The sequence below is a fragment of the Girardinichthys multiradiatus genome, chromosome 8, assembly GCF_021462225.1.
Source record: "Girardinichthys multiradiatus isolate DD_20200921_A chromosome 8, DD_fGirMul_XY1, whole genome shotgun sequence".
Lineage (NCBI taxonomy): Eukaryota > Metazoa > Chordata > Actinopteri > Cyprinodontiformes > Goodeidae > Girardinichthys > Girardinichthys multiradiatus.
This window is the reverse complement of record NC_061801.1, coordinates 9,826,924-9,850,968: the sequence shown is the minus strand read 5'-3', so window position 1 is coordinate 9,850,968 and position 24,045 is coordinate 9,826,924. Positions and strand designations below refer to the sequence as shown.

The window sequence follows — 24,045 nt, the reverse complement described above, 5'->3', positions numbered from 1 at the left end:
CACCAGTCTTGCTGTGTGTATTGGTGTACTGGTCCTTCTCAAAATATTAGCATATTGTGATAAAGTTCATTATTTTCCATAATGTAATGATGAAAATTTAACATTCATATATTTTAGATTCATTGCACACTAACTGAAATATTTCAGGTCTTTTATTGTCTTGATACGGATGATTTTGGCATACAGCTCATGAAAACCCAAAATTCCTATCTCACAAAATTAGCATATCATTAAAAGGGTCTCTAAACGAGCTATGAACCTAATCATCTGAATCAACGAGTTAACTCTAAACACCTGCAAAAGATTCCTGAGGCCTTTAAAACTCCCAGCCTGGTTCATCACTCAAAACCCCAATCATGGGTAAGACTGCCGACCTGACTGCTGTCCAGAAGGCCACTATTGACACCCTCAAGCAAGAGGGTAAGACACAGAAAGACATTTCTGAACGAATAGGCTGTTCCCAGAGTGCTGTATCAAGGCACCTCAGTGGGAAGTCTGTGGGAAGGAAAAACTGTGGCAGAAAACGCTGCACAACGAGAAGAGGTGACCGGACCCTGAGGAAGATTGTGGAGAAGGGCCGATTCCAGACCTTGGGGGACCTGCGGAAGCAGTGGACTGAGTCTGGAGTAGAAACATCCAGAGCCACCGTGCACAGGCGTGTGCAGGAAATGGGCTACAGGTGCCGCATTCCCCAGGTCTAGCCACTTTTGAACCAGAAACAGCGGCAGAAGCGCCTGACCTGGGCTACAGAGAAGCAGCACTGGACTGTTGCTCAGTGGTCCAAAGTACTTTTTTCGGATGAAAGCAAATTCTGCATGTCATTCGGAAATCAAGGTGCCAGAGTCTGGAGGAAGACTGGGGAGAAGGAAATGCCAAAATGCCAGAAGTCCAGTGTCAAGTACCCACAGTCAGTGATGGTCCGGGGTGCCGTGTCAGCTGCTGGTGTTGGTCCACTGTGTTTTATCAAGGGCAGGGTCAATGCAGCTAGCTATCAGGAGATTTTGGAGCACTTCATGCTTCCATCTGCTGAAAAGCTTTATGGAGATAAAGATTTCATTTTTCAGCACGACCTGGCACCTGCTCACAGTGCCAAAACCACTGGTAAATGGTTTACTGACCATGGTATCACTGTGCTCAATTGGCCTGCCAACTCTCCTGACCTGAACCCCATAGAGAATCTGTGGGATATTATGAAGAGAACGTTGAGAGACTCAAGACCCAACACTCAGGATGAGCTAAAGGCCGCTATCGAAGCATCCTGGGCCTCCATAAGACCTCAGCAGTGCCACAGGCTGATTGCCTCCATGCCACGCCGCATTGAAGCAGTCATTTCTGCCAAAGGATTCCCGACCAAGTATTGAGTGCATAACTGTACATGATTATTTGAAGGTTGACGTTTTTTGTATTAAAAACACTTTTCTTTTATTGGTCGAATGAAATATGCTAATTTTGTGAGATAGGAATTTTGGGTTTTCATGAGCTGTATGCCAAAATCATCCGTATTAAGACAATAAAAGACCTGAAATATTTCAGTTAGTGTGCAATGAATCTAAAATATATGAATGTTAAATTTTCATCATGACATTATGGAAAATAATGATCTTTATCACAATATGCTAATATTTTGAGAAGGACCTGTATATCCAACCCGGACCTGTAACACAGCAGCATTACCAGAATACAGCAATCATGGATCATCAAAGTCATAATATAGCTCAAAGATATACAGGTCCTTCTCAAAATATTAGCATATTGTGATAAAGTTCATTATTTTCCATAATGTAATGATGAAAATGTAACATTCATATATTTTAGATTCATTGCACACTAACTGAAATATTTCAGGTCTTTTATTGTCTTAATACGGATTATTTTGGCATACAGCTCATGAAAACCCAAAATTCCTATCTCACAAAATTAGCATATTTCATCCGACCAATAAAAGAAAAGTGTTTTTAATACAAAAAACGTCAACCTTCAAATAATCATGTACAGTTATGCACTCAATACTTGGTCGGGAATCCTTTTGCAGAAATGACTGCTTCAATGCGGCATGGCATGGAGGCAATCAGCCTGTGGCACTGCTGAGGTCTTATGGAGGCCCAGGATGCTTCGATAGCGGCCTTTAGCTCATCCAGAGTATTGGGTCTTGAGTCTCTCAACGTTCTCTTCACAATATCCCACAGATTCTCTATGGGGTTCAGGTCAGGAGAGTTGGCAGGCCAATTGAGCACAGTGATACCATGGTCAGTAAACCATTTACCAGTGGTTTTGGCACTGTGAGCAGGTGCCAGGTCGTGCTGAAAAAGGAAATCTTCATCTCCATAAAGCTTTTCAGCAGATGGAAGCATGAAGTGCTCCAAAATCTCCTGATAGCTAGCTGCATTGACCCTGCCCTTGATAAAACACAGTGGACCAACACCAGCAGCTGACACGGCACCCCGGACCATCACCGACTGTGGGTACTTGACACTGGACTTCTGGCATTTTGGCATTTCCTTCTCCCCAGTCTTCCTCCAGACTCTGGCACCTTGATTTCTGAATGACATGCAGAATTTGCTTTCATCCGAAAAAAGTACTTTGGACCACTGAGCAACAGTCCAGTGCTGCTTCTCTGTAGCCCAGGTCTGGGGAATGCGGCACCTGTAGCCCATTTCCTGCACACACCTGTGCACGGTGGCTCTGGATGTTTCTACTCCAGACTCAGTCCACTGCTTCCGCAGGTCCCCCAAGGTCTGGAATCGGCCCTTCTCCACAATCTTCCTCAGGGTCCGGTCACCTCTTCTCGTTGTGCAGCGTTTTCTGCCACACTTTTTCCTTCCCACAGACTTCCCACTGAGGTGCCTTGATACAGCACTCTGGGAACAGCCTATTCGTTCAGAAATGTCTTTCTGTGTCTTACCCTCTTGCTTGAGGGTGTCAATAGTGGCCTTCTGGACAGCAGTCAGGTCGGCAGTCTTACCCATGATTGGGGTTTTGAGTGATGAACCAGGCTGGGAGTTTTAAAGGCCCCAGGAATCTTTTGCAGGTGTTTAGAGTTAACTCGTTGATTCAGATGATTAGGTTCATAGCTGGTTTAGAGACCCTTTTAATGATATGCTAATTTTGTGAGATAGGAATTTTGGGTTTTCATGAGCTGTATGCCAAAATCATCCGTATTAAGACAATAAAAGACCTGAAATATTTCAGTTAGTGTGCAATGAATCTAAAATATATGAATGTTAAATTTTCATCATGACATTATGGAAAATAATGATCTTTATCACAATATGCTAATATTTTGAGAAGGACCTGTATATCCAACCCGGACCTGTAACACAGCAGCATTACCAGAATACAGCAATCATGGATCATCAAAGTCATAATATAGCTCAAAGATATACAGGTCCTTCTCAAAATATTAGCATATTGTGATAAAGTTCATTATTTTCCATAATGTAATGATGAAAATGTAACATTCATATATTTTAGATTCATTGCACACTAACTGAAATATTTCAGGTCTTTTATTGTCTTAATACGGATTATTTTGGCATACAGCTCATGAAAACCCAAAATTCCTATCTCACAAAATTAGCATATTTCATCCGACCAATAAAAGAAAAGTGTTTTTAATACAAAAAACGTCAACCTTCAAATAATCATGTACAGTTATGCACTCAATACTTGGTCGGGAATCCTTTTGCAGAAATGACTGCTTCAATGCGGCATGGCATGGAGGCAATCAGCCTGTGGCACTGCTGAGGTCTTATGGAGGCCCAGGATGCTTCGATAGCGGCCTTTAGCTCATCCAGAGTATTGGGTCTTGAGTCTCTCAACGTTCTCTTCACAATATCCCACAGATTCTCTATGGGGTTCAGGTCAGGAGAGTTGGCAGGCCAATTGAGCACAGTGATACCATGGTCAGTAAACCATTTACCAGTGGTTTTGGCACTGTGAGCAGGTGCCAGGTCGTGCTGAAAAAGGAAATCTTCATCTCCATAAAGCTTTTCAGCAGATGGAAGCATGAAGTGCTCCAAAATCTCCTGATAGCTAGCTGCATTGACCCTGCCCTTGATAAAACACAGTGGACCAACACCAGCAGCTGACACGGCACCCCGGACCATCACCGACTGTGGGTACTTGACACTGGACTTCTGGCATTTTGGCATTTCCTTCTCCCCAGTCTTCCTCCAGACTCTGGCACCTTGATTTCTGAATGACATGCAGAATTTGCTTTCATCCGAAAAAAGTACTTTGGACCACTGAGCAACAGTCCAGTGCTGCTTCTCTGTAGCCCAGGTCTGGGGAATGCGGCACCTGTAGCCCATTTCCTGCACACACCTGTGCACGGTGGCTCTGGATGTTTCTACTCCAGACTCAGTCCACTGCTTCCGCAGGTCCCCCAAGGTCTGGAATCGGCCCTTCTCCACAATCTTCCTCAGGGTCCGGTCACCTCTTCTCGTTGTGCAGCGTTTTCTGCCACACTTTTTCCTTCCCACAGACTTCCCACTGAGGTGCCTTGATACAGCACTCTGGGAACAGCCTATTCGTTCAGAAATGTCTTTCTGTGTCTTACCCTCTTGCTTGAGGGTGTCAATAGTGGCCTTCTGGACAGCAGTCAGGTCGGCAGTCTTACCCATGATTGGGGTTTTGAGTGATGAACCAGGCTGGGAGTTTTAAAGGCCCCAGGAATCTTTTGCAGGTGTTTAGAGTTAACTCGTTGATTCAGATGATTAGGTTCATAGCTGGTTTAGAGACCCTTTTAATGATATGCTAATTTTGTGAGATAGGAATTTTGGGTTTTCATGAGCTGTATGCCAAAATCATCCGTATTAAGACAATAAAAGACCTGAAATATTTCAGTTAGTGTGCAATGAATCTAAAATATATGAATGTTAAATTTTCATCATGACATTATGGAAAATAATGAACTTTATCACAATATGCTAATATTTTGAGAAGGACCAGTATAAGGCTGAATTGCTTGCAGCAAGAAAACTTTTTCTGTCTAAGCTATATTCAGCAAGTAAAATGTCTATCTGGCTGGATGAAAATGCTTCAGAATCCACTTCAAAATCTGCTAAAGGTCACAGGATAGGTGTTTACTGAAACGGATCTTTATGGCAGCCCTGGTTAAAGTGGCCATTTCTATTTACCATCTGCCCTTACGACTCCCTCTGACACCAGCTGACCCTGAGGTTCACTATGCGGGAAACAATAGTGTATTTTCTAGCATGCTATTTAAAAACTTTGTATTTTGTTGAAAATTCAAAAATCTTTTGAATTTTGAACAAAATACAAAATTCAAAAATTTTTTTACAATATTTTTTTTTTAACCTGCTGTTCAATTATTGAAAAATAAATCCTCCGTGGGTCATTTACTTTAAGCAGCATTCTCTATCCAAGCAGGGAGCTCGGCTAGTTAACCAGTTAATATCAGATTGTTGTACTTTTTACTATAAAAAAAATGCCTAACAGCAAAAAGTACAATAAGCTTGTTTACCTCAGAATAAATACTAAATGTATAGCAAATGGTTTTTGTGTGAACCTGTGGTAGTTGAACTCTAGGTTATCATACCTGGCCAATGCTTAATAATTCACCCACATCCTGAGATGTCGTTCACATTACAGAGGACTCAGCGTTAAAGTCATCCTTTTATTCTTTGATTATTAAAGTTAGGGGGCATTTAAGCCGAGGTTTAGGCTTTTTGGTACTCTTAAAGCTTCCAATGAAATAAATATGATGCCTTTTAGAAAAAGTTATTAAAGCCACAAATGTGGAGAGGTGTTGAAGAAGAGTCTCTAAAGGTTGTTTCCACCAAACCAGTTCCAGTGCTAAACCAAGACATGTGCTTTGTTTTTTGTTTTTTTTTTGTTCTTCCTGCTTCTTGCTTTATTACTGTTGGATCCTCGGTGAATATTGGTTAGATCCCCACATAGTTCTGCCTGCATAGTGCTGTTTTAAGCTGAATTTCTATGAAGTGTTTGTATCTTAAAATCCCCTTTTATAGGCATTTATAAATCTTCAATTCAATTCAGTTTTATTTATATAGCGCCAATTCACAACACATGTTGTCTCAAGGCACTTCACAACAGTCAGGGACATACATTCCAATTAATCCTAACCATTGAACAGTGCAGTCAGATTCAGTTATTTATTCAAATTGGATAAAAAGTTTTTCTATCTAAGGAAACCCAGCAGATTGCATCCAGTCAGTGACTTGCAGCATTCACTCCTCCTGGATGAGCATGTAGAGACAGTGGACAGTCACTGGCGTTGACTTTGCAGCAATCCCTCATACTGAGCATGCATGTAGCGACAGTGGTGAGGAAAAACTCCCTTTTAACAGGAAGAAACCTCCAGCAGAACCAGAACCAGGCTCAGTGTGAGCGGCCATCTGCCACGACCGACTGGGGGTTAGACAGAACACAGCAGAGACACAAAAAGAACAAAGAAGCACTGATCCAGGAGTACTTTCTATGGGAAGGAAAAGTAAATGTTAATGGATGTAGCTCCTTTTGTCGTTTCACCTAGAAAGAAAGAACAGAAACTCTGAGCCAGTTTTCAAGGTTAGAGTCTGAAAGAGAGCACATAGTTTGTTACAGTAAAAGCTCAGTCAATCGCCATGTCTAGGAGAGAGAAAGGGTTAAACACTAAAAGACAGGGCTTGCTTGAAACGGTTTGTGTAACTCCTGTTTGTAGGCTGTTGGACAGGTGTGGAGAGCTAGTCAGAAACACAGACAGTTGTGTAAAACAACATTTCTAAACTAGTAACAGCAATTTGATTTGTGTTGACAACTTGTCTTGAAAAGTCCAGGAAGGGAGATTCATTTAACGTATCAGTACCACACCAGTCAATTGACTATTGATCGAAATCTCTGAGCAGGACAGTCCAGTTTCTCCACACCAAACTTTATACACCTCTAGCCTTGGAAGTGATTGGAACACCAGAATTCATTCATTTGGTGGTGTGACCCAATACTTCTGGCAGTATAATGTAACTTTAAAAAATAAACTTAACGTGTGTTATATATTGCATATGCCATTTATGTTTTTCTTTTTCCTTAGATTCTATGTTAACAGAATGCATGTTCCTCGTTATCACTGAGTCTGCATGAAATCAGTTGGTGCTTATTCTCTCTTTCTCTCTCCTATTTGCCTGGCATCTGTTTACCAACATTTTCACCACTTCAGCAGTGGCCATTTTCTATCTGCTAAATTCTAACATGTTCCTTTTGTCTAGATTTGTGTTTCGTTACATGACCAGCAGTTATTACAGGCAAAAACTAGAGAGGCATTCAGAAAGCAATGTCTATCCAAACCCATGCCTACTTAAAACAGTATATAGCACACATCCGTATTATATATATATATTATTTCTTTGTGCTCTTGGTGCGTCATTAGACTGTTATTTAATCGATTAGGTTTATGTACACTCCCATTTAAAGGTTTCTGATTTTAGTTGAATGTGAGTGTGTCCAAACTTTTAACTGGTAGTATATATCACATACAGTCCCTTTCTAAAGTATTAGAAATTCACATTTTGTCACATTACAACTACAAACATTAATGTATTGTCTTGAGGTTTTATGTGAGAGACCAGAGTGTAGAGCAGCCCTTCACTTTGGTACCCCTAAATAAATCTGGTCCACAAACACCCTAAACATTCAGTTCAACTCAATTCAATTTATTTACATAGTTCAAATTCACAACACATGTCTTCTAAGGGCACTTTACAACGAAATGCCACTTCAATCCAATCATACATACAGATTCCAAGTCAAGTACATACTTTCCAACTTATACTAGTTATCAAACAACGCTGTCAAGTTTAGTCTATTAATTCAAATTGATTCAAAAGTTTTCTATCAAAAGAAATCAAATAGATTGCATAAAGTCGTTGACTTTGCAGCAATCCCTCATACTGAGCATGCATGTAGTGACAGTGGAAAGGAAAACTCCCCTTTAACAAGAACAAACCTCCAGCAGAACCAGACTCAGTGTGAGCGGCCATCTGCCACGACCGACTGGAGTTTTAGAGAACAGTTAGGAGACACAATAAGAACACAGAAGCACTGATCCAGGATTACTCTCTATGTTAAAGAAAAGTAAAAGGTTAATTGCTCTAAAATTAGAGTGAGAGCTACAATGGCATGATTTACACATCCATGTGTTAGAATGGCCTAGTCAAAGTGGCAAGGCTAGAAAATTTATGTTCACAGATGCTCTCCATCTAATCTGACCAAGCTGGAGTTATTTTGCAATGAAGGATAGGTAAAACCTTCAGTCTGTAGCTCTTCAAAGCTTCTTGACAGACTCCAAAAGCTGTAATTTCAGTGAAAGGTGGTTCTACCTCAATACAAATGCATGTTACACCTTTTAAATTTTTATTTATAAAAAATGTCAGAAACCATTTGTGCTTTCCATACACCTACCATCATACACCACTTTGTGCTGGCCTTTCGCAGAAAAACCCAATTAAATATTTGAAAGATTGTCTTTTTAAACTGACAAAATGTGTAAGTCCAAGCTGCACGGATACTGCTGCAAACTGATATTTAAAGTGGCAGTAACCAAGATGGAAACTGTTCTTGCGGGAATGTTATGAGTATATTGTACACTTCTAATTGATGCTTTATAACAGATGATAAAGAATAATGTTGCCTCACAGCTCGGCCTTCAATATTGTTTGTTTAAGAGATAAGGAACCTTTTATCTCTTAGAAGCAGCATTTTTCATTCACAGCGGCCTTTGATTGCTACAACATTAGCAGCTTGATTTGTTGCCTTTCAGAGCCCAGGTGACAGGAGAGGGACAGGAATGCAGTTAGAAAGGCACATCAAACTCAAAGATAGTAGCTGCTGACAACAGCTGGAGATGGTGATGTGTGTTTCTCGTGAAGAACCTGAGGGCATCATCAGTCAGCAATCCGGCGAGTCCCGAGCTGCAGAGAGAAGGCCCAGCGGCAAAGGTGACCAAGGGAGGGATGGAGGGAGATCAGTTGTTAGCCTCATAAATCACTATGAAAAAAGTTTCCTGTAAAGCTGGACTGCAGCAGGAAAACCATGGCTCAAAGCTTTATGTCCCCATCTGATGTGACGGTTCTGCATCCAGACAGTACCTTCTTGATATTAGAAGAATTACTAGCTTATCATCCCACCATGCATAAAGCTGGAGCTATGTAATTCATGTGACAAACTTCTTGTGGCTCTTTTATTCAAAAAACTCACAGTTAAGAGTTTGAAAGATTATAACGTGTCTAATGTACTGAACGAATTTATGGAAGGCTACCAGAATGAATGAGCACATCAAAGCTCCTTTCTACTCTAGTAAGAAAAAAAAGGACAATCTGTAAATCTATACTGGACTTATCAATAACCCCAGCTGGTGTAGTACTAAAATCATTGCATTGGTTAGAAATCACTCAATATTTTTCTCTTCTTCATCCCTTTTGAATAGACATTTGACAAATGAGCACATTTTTGCCAGCTATGGGGTTGGAGAGAGAACTGCATACCAATGAGTGCAACACTGTCGTCCAACTGACCCAAGAAAAGTATGATAATGGTCGCCAGAAAGTTCAAAAGTGGTTTGCAGTTGCGGCTACCACAAGTTTGTTTAGGCCCTAAAATTACACGGTCTCACAGCTACCATTAAAAACCAGTAACATGGAAAAAAAATCATTTTATAAAATCATTTTATTAATCAGTAATCCTTAAAAAGCTCTCGAATTTAAATAGTTAAAAGTTTGAGAATTGCTGCACACGTGTCCGGTGGTTGGTGGTGTTTTTTTTTGCTCCATGTTCTACCAAGGAGGGTGTTTTTTGGCTTACGATGGAGATAAGGTTGGCCTTCGATGATGTGCGGAGAGTGGTTGGATGGCTTGTTGTGGAAGAACGGCTGAATGTCCAACGGCTGAGGGGACTCCCTTGGCCGGCTAAGTGAGAACACATGGTGTATGTGGTGTGTTTGAAGACTCAGGGGGGGCAGTAGAGCTCCTTAGAGCTGACCTCCTACAAATGGCAACACCACTACTTTCTTCAACTAATGTTTGTCCCTTGGTAACAGAAGGATGCTGCTGTGAGGACACATGCAGCATGTACACCCACAAAATACAACAGCGGTGTCTTTGTGTTTGACTGGCTTCTAAATCAATGATTTTGAATGCTACTAAAGGTATTTGTTGTGCTGTCGGCTAACACCTTTCCATTCAGACCACAAAAATCCAGACCATTTGTTGTCCCAGACCACACCACAACATCTGTGGTGTGATGCTGTGATTAATAACAAACGTAAAGCGTGATGCATTAATGACAGTAGTAGAAACTACCATATTAATAACACCACATAAATGGCATTGATTCTAAAGACATACACATATTTCATATATAAACAGTTTCACCAACATGGTGTTTCTTCAAAATATTTAGCAAAATTATCCATGTCTGAAAAGAAATTCATCCTGCCTAAATGTGCTATATTTCTCCAGTCTCTAAAGTTTTGTATTTTGCTTGCCTTTTAATTAGAAAATGCGTCCATCTTTTAATTGCCCAGTGTTTCATGCTTTTGCGGGTCTGTGTCAGTATGCCATCCCTCCCCAGTTGGGTTCTCAGCTCATAATAAATGGCTGTACAAACACAAAGCAGAATCACATGACATTGAAGCCCATACTTTCATAAAAAACCAGCAGTCGGGTGTTTACTTTGTTACATCATTTATTTGGTTTCACCTTGAACGTGTCAGAGCATCCAGCCACTGTCGGTACACCGCGTCCAGTCGGGTTACACTCTCCTTGTGCTCGGCGTTGGTGTGACATGACATTTTGTTGTGGAAAGAAAGAGCTGCCCCAGCCAGCAGACAGTGCTCACCGTCTGCCACTCTGACTTCACAAGCTGTGTGTCAGAGTACAGATTTACAGTCTACCAGTGCCGGCATGCACATTGTTGCTACTGATGAGGGTTTTTACACACAAGGACAGTTTGGTGGATGGTTAGCCTTAGCTTTACTGTCAACGCCACCAGTATTATCTGTGGGGTTGCACTTAGTAACACACACCTTTTACATGTATACAGTGTTGTTCAAAAGTATTTGCCCTCTCTACAAATCGATGCACTAAAAGCTGTTGGGCTAGTGCAAGGAAACCGCCTCTGTCAGCAGCTAGGGGGCAGACTCATTGGAAGCAACAGCCAATTAAAACATTGTGAGTGGCATGTTGAAACCTCCAGAATTTATGGTGCATTGTATTAACCATGAAATCGGAACTGGGAAGTTATAACGTTCTACTTTCCAGCTTGTTTTGGTTCATATTGTTAGCAACTGTAACAGCAGTCCTACAACAATAACAATGGCAATAAGCCCTTTCCTACGCGGTATTTCATGCGCACAAACACCGTTGTAACATCATGTCTTATAAACACTGAAGAGCAGTACGTGTACGACTGACTACATGTTACATAACCTAAAATAATAAATACAGAACTACTAAAAACAGTCAGTGCAAGAAGGTTTTATAGTAATGATGTTAGTAGCAGCCATCTTGAATGCGGTAATCGAGTATGGTCCTGTTGTGCCAACTTCCCGACTCGTAATTCTAACTTTGGAGGGGTGTTGTGGTTGACATTTCCTTTTCGGAAGACAGACATCCCAACGGCCGAGTGAAAATGGCAAGCAGCATTAATTCTGTTTTGGATAGGTCAAATTTAAAGCACAATAATTGTAAAAACATCTCCCACAAGAAAAAAAATGTGATTAGCATCAGAATAACATAAGCTGACTTTCTCTTATCTCAGTGTACATTGAAATGACCCCTCACAGAGTTTAAGTAGGTTAACGAGGCTCAGTAGGAAGAGTAGTCCTCTTGCAATCAGAAGGTTGTGGGTTCGATTCCAGCTTCCTCCTGCCATATGTCGATGTGCCCCTGGGCAAGGCACTTAACCTCAAGTTGCCTACCGATCTGCGTATCGTATGAATGTGTGAGCGTTAGTGAGTGCGATTGGGTGAATGTGGCTCTAGTGTAAAGCGCTTTGAGTGGTCTGTATGACTGGAAAGGCGCAATATAAGTTCTGTCCATTTACCATAATGTCCCGCTCACAGCTGATGATTTTCTGCCAAATCCATAACGTTATTTCTGACAATGTTCTTTAGTCCTGTTGGTCTTTTAATCTCACCAGGTGGTAATCATAAATCTTTTTCTTAAAGCTGTGTTTAACTCCTGTTTTCCAGCTGTTGATGCAGATGAGAGATCAGTTGATTGTGAAGCATTCACATGCATCACTGATTGTTTAAAACAGCTTTAATACATCAAGGCGGAGGTATTACAGCATTTATTTGCAGGAATAAATCATTTATTTGTTTGGGTTTAATCGTTTCTATGCACTATAATCCTTCATTATTGAATAAAACTGTGGAGGATCAAAAAATAAATGAACTAGAGGTTTATAATGATGTACTGACTTTGGCTTGACTAGGTGGTGGAAAAGTAAACAGATTCTTTTACAGAACCAGTTCAGAACTGACTCTTGCACAACCTGTTTAATAACTGAAACCTCCTTGGTGGAAAAACCCTGTCTGTGGGACAATTTTGACCCACTCTTCTTTGCAGAATTGTTTTAATTCTGCCATTCTGCCATGGATGTAAAGAAGAGGACATGCTTAGACAATTTAAATGTAGTACATTTTCTCAAAAGAACAAGTTTTGTATCCAATTATCTGCAGGGCTTTACACCTGCAGATAATTGGATACAAAATTATCCATGCTGTGTTCCTTGGTCATGAAGACCAAGGAACACAGCAGACAAGTCAGGGACAAAGTTGTGGAGGAGTTTTTCAACAGATTTAAGATGAGTAGTTTTAGAGTGAGAGGTTGTTTTGAGAAGAATCTCATATTTTGTTCAGCTTTTTCTGTAAAATCACACTGGTGGTCCGACAAGGTTATAGTAGCCACCTAATTAGTTGTATTATCCACCCCTAAGGGAAAGCCTGTGGTAGCCTGTTTATTTCCCTGTCAGATGCAGTAATTCTCACAGCTTGATGTCATTTGGTTCAAAACAGCTTTGCTTTAAAAAGAAAGATGGGTGGTGCTTCGCGGGTATTCAGATGATGACTGTTTTCTGGGACCACAACTATTTCCAAACAGCAGTCTTTATTCAGGAGTAAACTGTGGTCACTCTGGCACTTCTTCTGCATCTGATTAAACAAATATTGAAACGCATTAATGTTAACCTGATGACCTACCATAATATTGGAAAGAGGAACAGGCCAGAAAACTGGATTTGCAGAGAATATGATGAAATCAAATTGGTGTTCTTAACATTATTGAGTTGCTTTTAGGTAATCAGGTCATTGTATACTCTCTTATTTATCTGAAAATTATGCCTGATGTACAGTTCTGGGCAAAATAAATTTAGATTTACAGTATTTTTTATTTTGCAAACATGTTTCTTCTGACTAGATGTGATATTAATGTTTTGGAGTGACTCCACCAGAGTCCCGACTTGAATCAGATCGAGAATCTGTGAAGGGACATAAGGATTAGGGTGATTCCGAGGAGACCCTCCAGCCTCAAATACTTGGAGCTCATCACTAAAGCTAAATGATAAAAATACCTAGAAGCTACTCAGCAATGATAAAAAGAGCTTCATTGATGTAATGCCAATAAAGATTTGTCTCTTGACTGTGGAGAATGATGTAAATTTTCAACATACTATTTTTTTAATCAAATGTAAATCAAAACAATTATTTTATTATTGGTATAACCTTCTTGGTTGAATAAAAGTACTTTTAGATCTAAGTCTGCCAGGAGAATGAATCATTTGGAGTTCAACTGAATACTGATGTCACTGATTTAGATCTAGACTTCTCTCTTTGTTGTTTTCTTTCATTACTGTTGTTATGTCATCTCTGACCAAGACAGAGTGAGGGGCTAAGTGGGTCGGAGCATCAGTCCACTATATCTCAGCGACAGTGAGCTATGTGGATCCAAACACATCAACCTGACAGCAGACTCCTTCACCTTCTTACCTCTCCTAGTGTGTTTCTAGATCAGTTACATTCACAGCTGTCTTCAAAAATATGTCTTTCGACTTTGTTTTTTTTTTAGGTATATTTCATCCAAAAGAAAAATGCCGTCAACATTTTTACTCGTGATGTAAATGTCAGGGTTCAAGCAGAGGCCACTGATGTCAGAAAATCTGCCCTACTAACACTCAACTGTGCCTGATGCCGTTCAAATGGTGTCTAACAATACTGCATCCCATTTATAGTTGAAGCCACATATTTACGTACACTGGATGAAAAGACATGTAATCTTGTTTTTTCCTTACTGTCTGACAAATCAAACAAACAAAAAGTTCCCTATTTTAGGTAGGTTAGTATTAATTTTATTTTTATTTGCTAAATTACAGAATTATGAGTGATATTAGAGAAACTTCAGCAAATTAAAAAACTTTGCATACATTTCCTTAGTGTTCACAGCATTGCCTTTTAAACTGTATGATTTGGGTCAAATGTTTTGAGTCTCACTAGTTTGTAAACTGCCTTAGTTCTGGCCAAAAATTCTCATTTGGACTGAGTTCAGGGCTTCGTGATGGTTACTTCAAAACATTGACTTGGTCCTCCTTAATCACTTAATGCTTATTGTCCATTTGGAAGATTCCTGCAGAAAAACACCCAAAGGACATGAAGCCGTCGCTCCTACTTCGGAGTTGGGATCTATTCTGAAGTTTGCAAGCCTCTCCCTTTTCCCTCCAAATGATAATTATGGCCAAATGCTTCAATTTTAGTTTTATCTGATGATATAAAAATTTTTGTCCCTGTGTCTGTTGTAGGGCTGGTGTAAATGATTATTTTTTGCAATTGCGTATTCTATCGATTATTCTGACGATTAATCGAGTAATCAAATAAAAATTCTGTTTTGCTGTAGCAACTTAAGATAGTAGAAATATATGAAAGAGAAAATGCAAGTAAAAATTCTATTTGTTTTTAAATAACATTTTATTGCTTAAAATGCAAGAAGATTCTAACATCACCTTTAGTTTTAAGTCTGAAATATGAAAAATATCTTGCTCTTTTTCTAAAGTGCAAAAACAGATGAGAAATAAAAGATCTCCCATCAACTTAAAAATTAGATAGCAAACCTAAACGGAGGCATATTAGTAAACACTGACTGCCTTTTACAGATATTACACTAGAATTTCAGTCTCAAGTTTGAAGTATGAAAAAAAAACTTGTACATTTATTTAATTTTGTGAAGGTTCACTCCTACTGATGAACCCTACTGCAGTAAAAGTAAATACGTGATTAATGCATTTTAAGCTTGAATTACTTGATTTTTTTATGTATATATGTGAGGTTCGAAGTTGCAATAAATACAAGCATTTTAGCATTACAAAAGAGTCTGAATCTTGCATAGTTTTTACAGATTACAAAAGTAAATGTGATCTTTGTAATGTTAGCAGTGGGGAAGTAAATAGGTTTGAGTTCAGAAATTTGGCTACAAAGAACTGAATTTTGTTGAGTTATTGTAAATAGCAAACATTTGTTCATGCTTTAGTTAAGACTATATTATTATTATGTTGGTCCATTGTTTGCAAAAATTTTATTTTGACTGTGAGCTGTAAACAAATACTACACTTATAGAAAATAAAGGCAATTGACAGCTTCCAAAACAGAAGTTTGGTGCCAGCCATAAAAATGAAAACCATACTGACTACCACTATTTTTTAACTAGCAATATTCACTCTAAGTATCTCCAAAAATGAAGGCTGAAGCACATCAGGAAATAAACGGTTTTTAGTTCAAGCCGTTCATATGTTGCTGTGCTTTTATCTTCAATTATGTCTGACACTAGCAGTAGTGCCTTGTGTTATTTTCTTGCCAGGTAGCCACTATGAATAATGTCACTATTCTTCTTAATCAGCGAGTACATAACGCTAGGCAAAATGTATTTCCTTGTACATGTATAACATGCCAAATGCTACACTAACGACCACAGATTTCCTGCTGAGGTGTTGCAGCATTGAGGACATGCTGTTATGATATGCCAGATCCATCTTGCACTGCACTGTTTTCTTTTCTGTTTAGTTTAAAGTGGGCCCACACTTTTGACGCTTTCAATCTGTCTTGGCGGCACGTCTTTCCCCTCGCCTTCTTCATCCATAGCTGCTAATATCCCTTATTAGTTCAGACTGAACGCGATTTCAGTGTCAAAAAGACGTCCATTGCCTCAAGTTGGACACTTATGCACTTTGAAGTAAGATGCTCTAGACGCATCTGAGCAAAGAGTGGACTGACGCGCGTTAGGAGGAGCTACTCTTGGTCATTTTCCTTTGCCGGTCTCTAGTGTACAATGACAGATGCAATCAAGAGAGTGGCTTGGCTTTATTTGCTGAATGACAGGACGGGCACAAACTGCGACAAAAACCCCCCTTTTCCACAGGCTCGTTTTAGGTTTCTGCTGCGCCATTCCACTTGGGTGGGGGATGGCAGGAGAAGCAGCGAGGAGAGACGCTGCTGTTTGGACTGGTCAAGCTCCAGAGTTTTCCTGAAGAAGTTCCAATTTTATGAGGAAGTTTTTGTCTCAGCCATAGAAATAATAAGGACACAGACTTTAAAGCACATAACTGCGGACTTTTAACCGCGGTTAAGTTAGTTTTAGATTGGATATTTGTGCTCCGCAGACACACAGGGACTTCCTCCCGTTTGGTCTGAGGCAGACAGTTTGATTACGGGCAGCTGCTTTCTGCCTGCTCCCTCCTCCTGCAGACTCTAATTCGCGGTTAAGGACAGTCAATAAATGTCAGAACCAAATACGCTGTTTCATGGTCATGGTGGTATTGTTTTGTGTGTTTTGTGGGAAATGTTTGTGCGTCTGAGCAGTTGATGTAATGTCAGCATACCACCAAGAAGGACGAACCACATCCAACAGGATTAACTGTGGATGCAAGAGGAAGTTGTCTGAAAGGGATGTTCGGGTGCTAACCCGGATTGTATCCAAAAAACATAAAAACCCCAGCTGCCTAAATCATGGCAGAATTAAATGTGCACCTCAACTCTCCTGTTTCCACCAGAACAGTCCATCGGGAGCTCCACAGGGTCAATATACACGGCCGGGCTGCTATAGCCAAACCTTTGGTCACTCATGCCAATGCCAAACGTCGGTTTCAATGGTGCAAGGAGCGCAAATCTTGGGCTGTGGACAATGTGAAACATGTATTGTTCTCTGATGAGTCCACCTTTACTGTTTTGCCCACATCCGGGAGAGTTACGGTGTGGAGAAGCCCCAAAGAAGCGTACCACCCAGACTGTTGCATGCCCAGAGTGAAGCATGGGGGTGGATCAGTGATGGTTTGGGCTGCCATATCATGGCATTCCCTTGGCCCAATACTTGTGCTAGATGGGCACTGCCAAGGACTACCAAACCATTCTTGAGGACCATGTGCATCCAATGGTTCAAACATTGTATCCTGAAGGCGGTGCCGTGTATCAGGATGACAATGCACCAATTTGCTGTGTGCAAGACTGGTGAAAGATTGGTTTGATGAACATGAAAGTGAAGTTGAACATCTCCCATGGCCTGCACAGTCACCAGATCTAAATATTATTGAGCCACTTTGGGGTGTTTTGGAAGAGCGAGTCAGGAAACGTTTTCCTCCACCAGTATCACGTAGTGACCTGGCCACTATCCTGCAAGAAGAATGGCTTAAAATCCCTCTGACCACTATGCGGGACTTGTACAGGTCCTTCTCAAAATATTAGCATATTGTGATAAAGTTCATTATTTTCCATAATGTCATGATGAAAATTTAACATTCATATATTTTAGATTCATTGCACACTAACTGAAATATTTCAGGTCTTTTATTGTCTTAATACGGATTATTTTGGCATACAGCTCATGAAAACCCAAAATTCCTATCTCACAAAATTAGCATATTTCATCCGACCAATAAAAGAAAAGTGTTTTTAATACAAAAAACGTCAACCTTCAAATAATCATGTACAGTTATGCACTCAATACTTGGTCGGGAATCCTTTTGCAGAAATGACTGCTGAGGTGCCTTGATACAGCACTCTGGGAACAGCCTATTCGTTCAGAAATTTCTTTCTGTGTCTTACCCTCTTGCTTGAGGGTGTCAATAGTGGCCTTCTGGACAGCAGTCAGGTCGGCAGTCTTACCCATGATTGGGGTTTTGAGTGATGAACCAGGCTGGGAGTTTTAAAGGCCTCAGGAATCTTTTGCAGGTGTTTAGAGTTAACTCGTTGATTCAGATGATTAGGTTCATAGCTTGTTTAGAGACCCTTTTAATGATATGCTAATTTTGTGAGATAGGAATTTTGGGTTTTCATGAGCTGTATGCCAAAATCATCCGTATTAAGACAATAAAAGACCTGAAATATTTCAGTTAGTGTGCAATGAATCTAAAATATATGAATGTTAAATTTTCATCATGACATTATGGAAAATAATGAACTTTATTACAATATGCTAATATTGTGATAAATATTTTTGAGAAGGACCAGTATATGTCATTCCCAAGACAAATTGACACTGCATTGGCCGCAAAAGGAGGCCCTACACCATACTAATAAATTATTGTGGTCTAAAACCAGGTGTTTCAGTTTCATTGTCCAACCCCTGTATGTAAATATCTGGTTTCAATTATAACTGAACTGGTACATTTCACTTTGTTTTCTCAGAATGCTTTTTGTAACCAATCAGATTACAAAATGATACAAAAATAAATTCAATGTTGTGAAAAAGTGTTTGTCTCTTTACAGATTGTATATGTTTTTGCCCCCACTTGTTGTCAACAAGTGGGTGAAATTACTTTTTCTCAGACGGCCAGGTTGGTTTGACTAGCCTTTTTATCTTCTGAATGAAATCATCATTTCAAAAGTGCTTTTTGTATTTACTCTGGCTTTTTTTGTCTGATATCCATATTTCTACAAAGATCTGGAACACAGAAATGTGACAGAAAAGCAAAAACAGAAGAAATCTGTAAGGACTCAAAACACCTTTCACACAACTGTATTTATCAGCTCATTTGTTTAGCAGAACAAGTCCACATGACATCACATTCAGTGTTTCTTTCCGTGTTGTTCAGGTTTAATGTCTAAAAACTAAGCACATTTTGAACAATCCATGGTTGCCACATCTTTCAGTTCAGTTCAAAAATACTTTTTTCATCCCAAACGGAAATGTAATGTTGTTGTAGCTCATATTATGCAGGTTTTTTTCAAAGAGCCGTTGTAGATGCTGATGGCTGTGGGCAGGAAGGATCTCCTGTAGTGGTCTGTTTTACAGATTTGAAGAAGCCTCTGACTGAAGACACTGTTGTTGTAGGACAGTCTCATGAAGTGGATGCCCAGGGTTCTCCATAATGTTCTTCATTTTATGAAGACTCCTTATTTGCACAATGATCTCCAGAGATTCTAGAGGAGTCCCCAGAACAGAGCCAGCCTTCTTTATCAGCTTGTTGAGCTCTAAAGTTGAGCCCCTGGCTCTAATGCTGCTACCAAAGTAGATGATGGCAGAAGAGATGACACTCTCCACAACAGACTTATAGAAGATATGCAGCATCTTGCTGCAAGCACCTAAAGACCTAAGCTTCCTCAAGAAATACAGTTTGCTCTGTCTCTTGTTGTAGACGTCTTCACAGTTGCATCTCCACTCCAGTCTGCTGTCCAGTTGAATATCGAGGTATTCATACTCCTCCACCACCTCCACTTCTTCTCCCATGATGGAAACAGTGTTTGACCTATTCCTGTTTCTCTCAAAGTCTACAATCATCTCCTTTGTTTTAGTCACGTTCAAGATGAGATGATTGTTTCCACACCATGCCACAAAGCGGTCCACCAGCTCCCTGTACTCAGCTTCTTATCCATTTCTGATACACCCAATGCACAATTTCCTTTTAGTTAGATATTTTCATGTTTGAAAACTAAGTAAATAAACTGTTTCAGTTTTGTGGGAGACATCTGTCTATTATTGCTAAATATGTGATATTATACATATTTCTACTGCTTAAGTTTATGGTTGCCATTTTCTGACTGGGATACACTGGGATGTAATGATATCAAACAACACGATAACAAAACTTATTGGTGTTTCTCAAGGTGAAGTCGGTTGTGACCTCTTTTTTAGATGTGGGGTCACCGGCATTTGTATTGGCTGAGCAGTGATAGTGGAGATGAGCTGGTTAATGTTTCTCCCTGGGCTATTGTTTCAGTGGTGGTGATGTGGTGTGTTTGTGTGGTTGCGGGGGGCGTGGTGGGGGCCGCCGGCCCTGGGTGCTTGCCGCTGGTTGGGAACCTCTTGTCGGGTGAGTTTGTCCCGTCTTGGTGTGGGGTCAGGGGTTCCGTTGTGGGCACGGTGTTTGGTGGTGTCTGCATTGTTACGCCTTTGGGCGGAGGCTGGGGTGGTGTTGCGCAGGGCCCTTGTTTTGCTGACGCAGCACGCTATATGTGGTGGGGGGCAGGATGCGGTGGGGGTGCTTGGAGCAAGGCTGTATGGGGAGCCTGCGCTATTTGGGTGTATCTTTGTTGACTTTTCAGGGATAGGGCTTATCTGTGGGGGTATGCCCCTGTGGGGAGGGGATTCATGGCATTTAGATTGGGGGCATGTGTTCGACATCTGTGTCCTGGTTGGGGGTGGCTCTCTGGGGAAATTCATGTTGGGGTTCATGAGGGGTGTGGGGCTCATGGAGTTGAGATCAGAATTCATTGGGGGGGGTTGGGACTGTTTCATCCTGTGCCAGCTCTGGTTGGCGGGCTTGTTTGGATCAGGTAGACTCCTCTTTTGTACATGGCCCCCTCTCCAGATGGGGATGGGGGTCGTTGGGGACTGGGGTCGGGGATTGGGGGTTTGGGTCCGGGCTGGGGTCACTGGGGTTCGGGCGATGCCGGCACTAATCTGGGCTGGTGCTAGGGCGGTCTGCCTGTCTCCAGCCCGGAGGAAAGGGGACTACCTCCTGGGTCCGGGTGCTGGTTGCCCCAATGTGGTAACGGCACCCGGACCTGGGAGTATGTATGGGGAGTGTGAGTGTACAACATCCATTGTTGTGTGTCTTTACGTTGGGTGCGTGGGTCCGTTTTTTATGTGTACGCGTGACGGTGGGACTGTATGGGGAACCACCCAGCAGCCGCAGTAATATTCTATATAGCCGGGTTTCAGTCACGTGATTGTGATGATGCGCGAAGAGGGCACGATTTCAGATGGAGGGCATGAAGTAAAATGTCAATGGAGGCAACCGTTGCGGAGAGTCCGTATTGTAGGGATTTAGATCCAGTTCCAGGCGAAGATACAAACAGTTAATTCACAGATATGTTGGATGTGACCTGAATCTCATCAAGATGAGTGAGTTTTCGAGAGAACCTCAAAATTTGCCGTTAATCGAGGCTGTTGATATCATGAACTATCTGGCACTTCAAACGTCTTACTACACTAAACAGCAGATGAAAGCCTACAAAAGTCTGGAGGCATAAAACGTTTTTGTCAGCGGGTGGGTCCAGAACCTCGACAGCAAACGGCTCCGCGATAATTATCGTTTGGTCTATGCCAAGGTGAGTGTTAGTTCATATATTCATATATTAGTGGAGATGTTAGCGGTTAGCAGTAGTGGCTAAAACAAACATACAACGCCTCTCTACGGCTACATTAACTTAACAATCATTACTACATAAATATGCATTTCACGACAAGCTAATGGTAAACAGAACCAGAAAAAAAGAAGTTGGACTGCTACTTACTGCTGACGAAGTGGTTGCTACAGACACTCACATTAGCAGACTCTGCTCCTCCCGACCGCAGATTTAGATTTGTAATCAACTTTTTAAGTCATTTTTCAGTTAGTTTTTTACATCTTTCACCTTTATGAATGACAACCTATGGCACTCGATAATAATGCTTTTCCTTTTCTCTGCTGGAGCAATTGGAGCAGCCGTAAACGGCACAAAACATGTGCGTGTTTACAGATGGCAAATCCTCGGCTACTTCATTTCCTGCCCTCCATCTGCATTCCGCGCTCTCGCGGCATAGCTATGTGACGTCACGTGAAAGCTAGCTATTGAGCCGCAGTTACCACTAAATACATCTTGCATTCATAAGTACCGTGCATTTTTGGTAACAATGCTGTAATTATATATGTTTCTGCAGGTGTAGAAGCAATCAGGGTGTAATTTTGTAATCTCTTCATCCTTCTTCAGCTCCTTCATTTTTTTCTCCTTCTCTCCCTTTTTCCTTTTTGCCCCACCTCTCTCTCTTTCGTGCTTTTTTTTTCTTTTTCATTTCCTCCGTGTCTGTAAGAATTGAAACAATGTTAAAGCAGTTTCTAATAACGTTTCTTTTATAAATATCAAGCAGAGCATTAAAGTGTTAGCCGTAATGCTCCATTTGTGAAATTAAATCTGTTAGGCTTTTCCTTGGCACTCAGACAACAATTTTGAGTGCTCCTCTGGACAGGACACCGTTTAAAAAAAAAAAAAAAAGACCAGTTCACATATTGTGAGTAGAATCAATAGCTTAACCACTCTGAAAATACTTTAATTAAAGCTTATTTTATACCCAATCTTCTGTTCATTTCCACCCTTCTGTACTTTGTACCTTTTTAATTTTGGTAGTTCCTAACCTGACTATCAGGTATGATAAGGAGCCATTTGCCATGAGATATCTGGTCATGGGAACCTTTTGTACCTGCATTGATTATGATTTAATGTTTTTTTAAAATCATTTTCTTAAAGTCGACAGTAAGAAAAATGTGGTTGCATGACCCCAATGAATTATATTATTTTAGTTTGATTAGGGGTCATAATCACTAATACTTAATAACTGGTCTACTGGACATAATTAGGAAACCAAACACGTCGTCATATAATTATACATAAGATTCAGGCATTTTAAAGACTCCATAATTCATAAAATGATCAATTACTCAATTGTCACAAAACGAAAACTGGCTTAGAGTATCTGTAGTGTTAAACTGATTTTACTAATTAACATTTTGGTTTTTTGTATTGGAAATTTTGTTTTTTGTGTTTTGAAGATTGTTATATTTACCATATATTCTGTAAGTTGTGTGTTTGTGCATCCTGGGTTTTTTATGCCGTGTATTTTGCACCCTTCATTTGGTTTCCGCCTAATAGTAGAGTTAAGATGGAATAAAAAATGAATGGCCGCCAGCTCTTGAAGCTCTTATATCTGTGTCTAATACAGAGAAAAAGCCAACCAGCGAGGCCGTTGCTGAGTACCTGGAGGGAAGAAAGAAGTATGAAGAGCTCAGGAAACAAAAACGGAAAAAAGGTTCCAACAGAGAGGAACAGGTGAAGAATCAAACAGGACATCTTGTTTACCAAGATTCATTCGTTTGAGCTGCTTCATTTATGATTCTGTGAAAGCTTAAATGAATCTGTAATGACTTGGCAGACAATGGCCCTACTCAACAACTTCAAGTCCAAGCTGTCATCAGCGATCACTGAGGGTACGGAGGAGGATATGCAGGAGCTGGCAGAGGATGATGACAAAGGATGGTCAGTAAGATCAACATTAACCATTATTGTGCTTAAGGTTTTTCTGCTCTTGTAGATCCAGTAATGCTACTATTCTACACAGACCATGAATAACATGAATCACCAAGAATTATTTGAATGATTACTGTTGATATTTAGTAATAAAATGTTTTAAGTGAAGTGACCACTAAACTAAAGTGTGTTTTTGACATAAAATTAAATAAGAAACTATATTAAAAAATAGAATTTTACTTTGTTTTATATTTTTTATTTATTTTTGTTATTTTGTTTCTTTTTTTGGTTTTTTTCCTTTTTTAATAATTATTTTGCTTATTTTTTACTTTTTTCATTTTTTTTCCCCAAGGGCAGTAATGACAATATCATGACTTCATTATTACCGCAAAATTTAACTTTTCTTATTATTATAAACATTGTACAAGTCAGTATTATTCAATCCTCCTTGTATGAATATTCAGCTTCATTTAGACCCATTTAAATGGTCAGGTGTATCATAATACATACATACTAAATTACGTACATAAGTAATTTAGGATGTTTTT

At 40.2% G+C, this 24,045-nt stretch overlaps 1 protein-coding gene across 1 annotated transcript in view; it reads left to right on the top strand.

The window, feature by feature from the left end:
- cwc27 (CWC27 spliceosome associated cyclophilin) overlaps positions 1–24,045 on the top strand; it is a 62,573-nt gene that overhangs the window by 26,597 nt on the left and 11,931 nt on the right. The window contains exons 12-13 of the mRNA XM_047372184.1: positions 23,193–23,299; positions 23,403–23,506. Coding sequence (XP_047228140.1) covers positions 23,193–23,299; positions 23,403–23,506 — 211 coding nt within the window. The remainder of the gene's footprint in view (positions 1–23,192; positions 23,300–23,402; positions 23,507–24,045) is intronic.